Here is a 6,189-nt window from a genome sequence, read left to right as displayed (position 1 = left end):
TTTTTAATTGATGATCATTGCTTCGTTATTATTTTGATAAATCAGATACATAGATTAAATAGATACAATTAGAAGGCTTATAAAAGCTGAAATGTTCTTAAGAAATGTTTATTATTATATCGATACTATTCGTTTTTCTCGCATAAGAAAATGTTTGCGAATTCGTTTTATCTTAAAACGAATAAAGTTGAATTTTCGTTTATTTCTTTTCATAAATTGGTTCATTTCCAATATTTCCGGCGGGTCCGTAATTACATACAAGGTAATGACGGTGCCAGCCATTTTCAATATATTTTATACTTCCACAACCAATTTCCTTAGTTTTAGCCCAAACCATTTGAGTGTAATGACCGACTTCAATTAGTTTGCTAAACATTTACATTTCATGTTATAATAATAATAATAATAATAATAATAATAATAATAATATTATTAATAAAATGAAATCTCTCTTTTGACTTACTTCTTTGTTGATCCGTATTGATAATTTTTCACTTCATCTGCCCACATTTGGACCATATTAGATACCGATCCGAATGAAGCGGCTGTGGTACTCTGTTGGGCTATATTTTGTCCGACTGAATATTTTGCTAAAAATTTCATTTTTAACAATATTATTGCCTAATTATTAATATTAATAGATCGATAATTAATATTTATATTTTTTTATTTAACCTACCTGTATTCCTACAATCGTCATGACCATATTTACATTGACTAGCCCATACTTGGGCGATTTGAGCTAATTCATCATTCCATACCTATGCGATCAAATATATATATATATATATTTTTTTCTATGATCTTTACCTTATAAAACATTTTCTTTTTTTTCTTTTTCTTTTTTTAATTACCAAAGTGTTCATACTCTTCGCTGGGGGCTGCGGTCCAGGTTTACCTCTGGTCTCCAAGCCCCGTGCAACCTTTTGTCTAAATTCATTGTGCTGCTTTAGGATTTCTAATTTCTCTGCTTTCGTTAGACCACTGCCTTTCACTACGTTTTTACCGCAATTCGGTTTTGTCGACTATGAATAATTGTCGATTAACAATTATTATTCGTAACACACGACAATCGAATTACACGCTAGAGATGAAATCATTGAATGATTCGTTAACGCGGCGTTAAAAAAAAAAAAAAGAGAGAAAAAAAAAGAAAAAAAAAATAAACAAAGAAACAAAAGAACAAAAAAAAAGATTTCCAATTGCAATTAGGCGCATACTCATAATCGATTATATTCATTATTACGAGTGATAACTATTTCAAAAATTATTTATTACATCTGCAACGTAATTTTTCAAAGTAACAACTCTTATCGCGCTTGTTAATAGAAAACTATAAGCGAGAAGGCTAGATATAGATGCATATGATTTGTTCTCTCCATTGTCGCGACTGAAAAAATATTCTTATCGAGAAAAGAGAGAAAAAAAAAAAAAGAAACAAATATTTAGTCACGTAAGTACGTACGTGCTTAAAAAAATATTTTAAAAAAGAAAAAAAAAATCTTCGTTTCATTCTTACGATTAAATAATCGTATACAACGTGAAGATTGTATTGTACAATTTTAATATAAATTATAATACGTAGATATAGATTTAAAAATAAAATGTGATGTGATTATTGTTTTAATGAGAAATAAATTAATAATTAGAAAGTTATAATGATCTTACAATTCCAAATTTGCAGAGAGTATGGATACCTGATCGACACTTAATTTTACAATAATTATTTGCCTCACTGAACGATAAATTAATTATCGTGGTAATAAGGATGAGATAAACGAACCCGCTGATTTTCATTGTGATTCAAATAATTCAGATTGAAGAACTCTATCGAAGTTTTCTTCTGAACTCATAGAAAAGAACGTACCGCTCGACTATTTATACTAGTTCGAAGTGTTATCAGGTAGACCACGTTATGGTCACGAATAAATTTTATGTTTATCTTTTCCGCATTGACTTACACCTTTTTTTCTCTTGATTTCGATATTCTTATCTCTTATATTGTATATTATAATATATTTTTCTTTAATAAATATTTTATATGAATATTACTTTTTTAGTTGTCATTCCTTTTATTTCTTTTTCTTTTTTTTTTCTTTCCTTTTTCTCTCTTTTTTTTTTATTTTTTTTATTTTTTTATTTTTTTTTTATCGAGAATCAATTCAATTTCATGCACAATTTTCTATTAATTTCATAAGTTATATAGATTTGTCCTTGGGATAAATCATTTATGTATCTTCTTCTAAGTGATTAACTAGCACCATTTTTATCAGTAAAAAAAATATAAAAATAAAAGATAAGTAGAAAAATAATACGTACACGGTTATCATAGTAGGATTAGATTCAAGATTCATAGTTTTCTATATGAAAACTCAACAAAATATAATAACTTGATTCAATTTCAATGGGAATTTTAATCCTTGATCAGACATCAATTATCGTTTACGTAGGACATATTATATGCAATTATTAAATCTATCGAAAGGAAGATAATGGCAAACTATTGTATAACTATACGAAGGACATTTGTATAGATTTATACATTCTCAAGGCCAATTATAAAAGTTATATATTGAAATCGAATATGGCCAAAGGAAAAAAATTATATGCGTATATTTTATTTTATTCTTTTCATGTTTCTGAATCCTATTAAAAAATATAATTATTTAATAATTATCAACACAAAGGACATTAGAAAAAAAAAAAAAATTATGGAGCATATAATTGATATTTCAAATAATTATTTCTTATCATGAAGCATATTCTTTACCTATAATTTCCATAAGTTATGAGAACATGACGTCTGTCATTTTTCTAAAAAAGGTTATTCATTAATTTTATTAGATATTCGATAAATAACACGTATAGAAGAGATAGTTTACATAATGTCACAGATATACATATATATATATATATATATGTGTATTCGATTTTTAATAGGATTATTAAACATATCAAATATTTAATAGATACATAAAAAGCCTTGTTAGAAATTCATCTGTATTGATTGACAAACGTGTCAGTATCATTTTTAAGAATCATTCAATTCCACATTCTTTTTCCTTTGTTTTTATCTATTTCCTTAAAAAAAAAAAAAAAAAAAAAAAAAAAAAAAAAATAGAAAAAAAATAAAAATAAATAAATATTTTTATGGAGGACATACGACATGGACAATTAGCTACGCCTTGGAGAAACGGCAATGATTAGGTGTCATTTAAAAATGTAACATTAGAGAGAAATAATGGTTAAGTAAGTATATAAGGAAGTAAGTAATTAACAAGTCGTAATAAATATTATTATCTTGTTGGACAATTCCTTAATTAGTTATATTTAAAAAGAAAATTCTTACGTTATTAGAAAAATTCATTTTTGACCTTTCATCATCCCTTATTATTTTTTCACTTTCTACCCTTAATCCTTTGTATTATAATTTTTCACCATAAAAGGAACGATTTTTAAAATAGAAAATAAAAGATGATTGTAAAAATTCTTCAAATTTTTTAATATTATTCTATATTTCTGATAAGAATGCGACTTTGAAAAATTACATTTTTCTAAAGGTTTAAAAGTTATGACCAGTCAAACTGAAAATGAAGAAAGAAAGAGGAGAAGGTAGAAAGAGAGAGAGAGAGAGAGAGAGAGAGAGAGAGAGAGAGAGAGAGAGAGAGAGAGAGAGAGAGAGAGAGAGAGAGAGAGAGAGAGGGAGGTAGAGAGAGGTAGAGAGAGTCGAGAGTGTCAAGCCCCATCTACGACAATCGTAATTCTCTTTGACAACAAGTTGATCTCCTCTTTTTTGCTACCTTAAGAAATCGTTTTTCTTATAACTTTTCTTCCCTCTTCCCCCCCTCCTCCTCCTTCTTCTTCTTTTTTTTCCTTCTATTTCATTTTCTTTTTTTCATCCTCCGAATTCAGTGCTCCCAAAAAATTGGGTTCTTTAGTGGGCGGGTGGCTATTCTAGTCAACGAGAAGAATGAATGGAATCGAAGAAGTCCATTCAAGGAAGCACCTGACTTCTGATATTCAATCGTGAGAATATCTTTTCGTGAATGTGATATTTTTTTCAATATATACACATACATGGATACATATGAAAAATCCTTTATTATAGAATATTCAATTCGAGAGCATCGATCAATTTTCTTGTTTCCTATCGTAATATTAAAAAATAATAAAGATTGCGAATTATGAAAGGATGAAAATTAATATAACGAATGAAAGAGAATATACTTATATACACATTTTGTTTTTCTTTTTCATAAATTCATTTACTTCCAAGTAAAATGTGTACAATAGTTTGTAGTTAAAAAAAAAAAAAAAAAAAAAAGAGAAAAAAAAAAAGACGGTTCTTACACCTGTAGAACCATGATTCTTTTCGATTTCGAACAAAATGTATCTGGTGTCCGGGACAAATCGAAAAGGTTAATAATAAAAGGTGGAGACGCGTAATCGGAATTCTTGCATGATCCGGAAATTTGATTTTCCGAGATTAGATTTGGAATTAGTAACGGTGTAGCGCCCAAGCAAAAGAAAAATGATCTTGTGGGAAGAAAATTGGAGCGGATCATCCGCTTCATTGAACGATCAAAAGGAAACAGCTGTTGTGTAGTTATCGTAGAAAAAGAAAAAGAAAAAAGAAAAAAAAAGAAAAAGAAACGAAACAAAAGGGAAAAAGTTAGCGTAAAAAGATTTTCGAAAAGTTTTTCATAGAAAGGATGATTTCAAATGAAATCTCATTTCTTTTTCTTTTTCTCCTTCTTTTTCTTCTTTTTTTCCTCTTTAGTATCCTTTTTCCCTTTAACCATCGTAGTTTTATCTGTTTGTTCGGGATGAATTTTTGATTGTAAATGGGGACATTTTATTGATTCTTTTCGCGTCAACCATGGTCTCGGAGTTCGAAATTCGAGATCAAATTTGTGTTTGCCGTCATTATCTTTGGATTGTTTTCGAATTCTAAGAACAAATATATTTGGATTTTCTTCTAAATCAATTTGCTTGGATATTTTCATTTTCTCCTTTTTCTCTCTTCTATCCTTATCCTTTTCTTCCTGAGAAATATCTGGTAATTTCTCTTTTATCCCAGGATGGGGATACAACATTATGGTACGTCCTCCTTTACCTTTATATACATATATATAAATTTTGAATGTAGAAAGAAAAAAAAAATATATATATATATATACATATATGATCTCTCTTATAAATCTTTTCTAATCGAATTAACTCGAAGAATAAATCTTACCATCCTGATCGCAGCTCTGTCTAATCATCGAATTTTGTCCAGTACACTTGTATCCCTGTTTACATAAATCCTGCATTTGATAAATAATATCATTTCGATATTTCGGTGATAACGAAGTATCTAATACGGTGGAAGACGTTGGTAAAATCCTTCCAGGTCCATCTGGACAATCGCAAGGTGGTTCGTATTCGTCTTCAATTAATTCCTTTTGCATTCTAATAATCATACGATTGTTATTAATTATCGCTTCGATTTCCTTATAAGGAAGTCCTTTCTTAGCTATCTTTGAAATTATTTCAGTTTTTTCCTTCGTAGGATTACACTCTTCCTCTTTAATATCTTTCGATTCACAGTTACAATCTTTTATATCGTCAGAAAGTATCGGTGGTTCAGAAGAACACGTGCAATCATATATTTTGTCGAAATTTTGACAAGAAGATATTACACTTCGACAAGTTGGCGAATGATGGCTATGTGGATATGTTATTTATATATTATTATATTAAAATTATATTACACACAAAGAAATATTTTTGTTAGCATAACAAAATATAATTATCTACAAGATCAGAAAACTTTCACATGCACACGCACATATACCTTAATTTGCAACAGGAGGTATTTGGGCAAGAAGGAGGTGGAGCAGTTTGACATCGTACCACAGTGTATTTTGATAGTTGGCTCTGTTGAGTTAGTTGGGTTTGTTTTGGTAAAAATGATTTAGAGCAATTTGGATGTAGATGAGTGATTTTAGGTGGCATACAACCACAATCGTAAGTAGCGGCGATCATGTTGTCTTTTTTAAATTTGAAAACCGAACCATAGTGAATTTGTTTCTGTATATATATATATATATATATGTATATTATTAATTTACATGATGGTACATTTTGCTAAAATTTTTTTTTTCTTTTTATATATTATTCCAAATAATCGAATTCATAGCCGAA

At 28.5% G+C, this 6,189-nt stretch overlaps 2 protein-coding genes across 2 annotated transcripts; both read right to left on the bottom strand.

The window, feature by feature from the left end:
- On the bottom strand, positions 1 to 1,867 carry LOC118439907 (venom allergen 5). The gene is made up of 5 exons (XM_035862175.2): positions 1,669 to 1,867; positions 855 to 1,025; positions 680 to 761; positions 464 to 590; positions 1 to 368 (listed from the first exon to the last, which is right to left on the bottom strand). Exons 1-5 carry the CDS (start codon positions 1,795 to 1,797, stop codon positions 200 to 202), a joined length of 678 nt encoding a protein of 225 aa, XP_035718068.1. The 5' UTR covers positions 1,798 to 1,867; the 3' UTR covers positions 1 to 199.
- Positions 1,868 to 4,730: 2,863 nt separating this feature from the next.
- Positions 4,731 to 6,030, bottom strand: LOC118440081 (uncharacterized). Its single transcript, XM_035862586.2, has 3 exons — positions 5,840 to 6,030; positions 5,240 to 5,709; positions 4,731 to 5,116 (listed from the first exon to the last, which is right to left on the bottom strand). The coding sequence occupies exons 1-3, from the start codon at positions 6,028 to 6,030 to the stop codon at positions 4,731 to 4,733; spliced, it is 1,047 nt and encodes a 348-aa protein (XP_035718479.2).
- Positions 6,031 to 6,189: the final 159 nt, after the last annotated feature.

The sequence above is a fragment of the Vespa mandarinia genome, chromosome 9 (genome assembly GCF_050613455.1).
Source record: "Vespa mandarinia isolate Hongniang chromosome 9, ASM5061345v1, whole genome shotgun sequence".
Taxonomy (NCBI): Eukaryota; Metazoa; Arthropoda; class Insecta; order Hymenoptera; family Vespidae; genus Vespa; species Vespa mandarinia.
Note: the sequence above shows the minus strand (reverse complement) of the source record. Positions and strands in the feature narration are given on the sequence as shown.

What these genes read in the sequence shown, in the direction of transcription:
- LOC118439907 (XM_035862175.2), bottom strand. Translation starts at nt 1,797, where the DNA reads ATGAAAATCAGCGGGTTCGTTTATCTCATCCTTATTACCACGATAATT. An exon ending in TGACGATTGTAGGAATACAG is followed by an intron (nt 591 to 679) that starts GTAGGTTAAATA and finishes TGAAATTTTTAG; the next exon opens with CAAAATATTCAGTCGGACAA. An exon ending in CAATACGGATCAACAAAGAA is followed by an intron (nt 369 to 463) that starts GTAAGTCAAAAG and finishes GTAAATGTTTAG; the next exon opens with CAAACTAATTGAAGTCGGTC.
- LOC118440081 (XM_035862586.2), bottom strand. Translation starts at nt 6,030, where the DNA reads ATGATCGCCGCTACTTACGATTGTGGTTGTATGCCACCTAAAATCACT. An exon ending in ACCTCCTGTTGCAAATTAAG is followed by an intron (nt 5,710 to 5,839) that starts GTATATGTGCGT and finishes ATATCCACATAG; the next exon opens with CCATCATTCGCCAACTTGTC. An exon ending in ACAGAGCTGCGATCAGGATG is followed by an intron (nt 5,117 to 5,239) that starts GTAAGATTTATT and finishes ATGTATATAAAG; the next exon opens with GTAAAGGAGGACGTACCATA.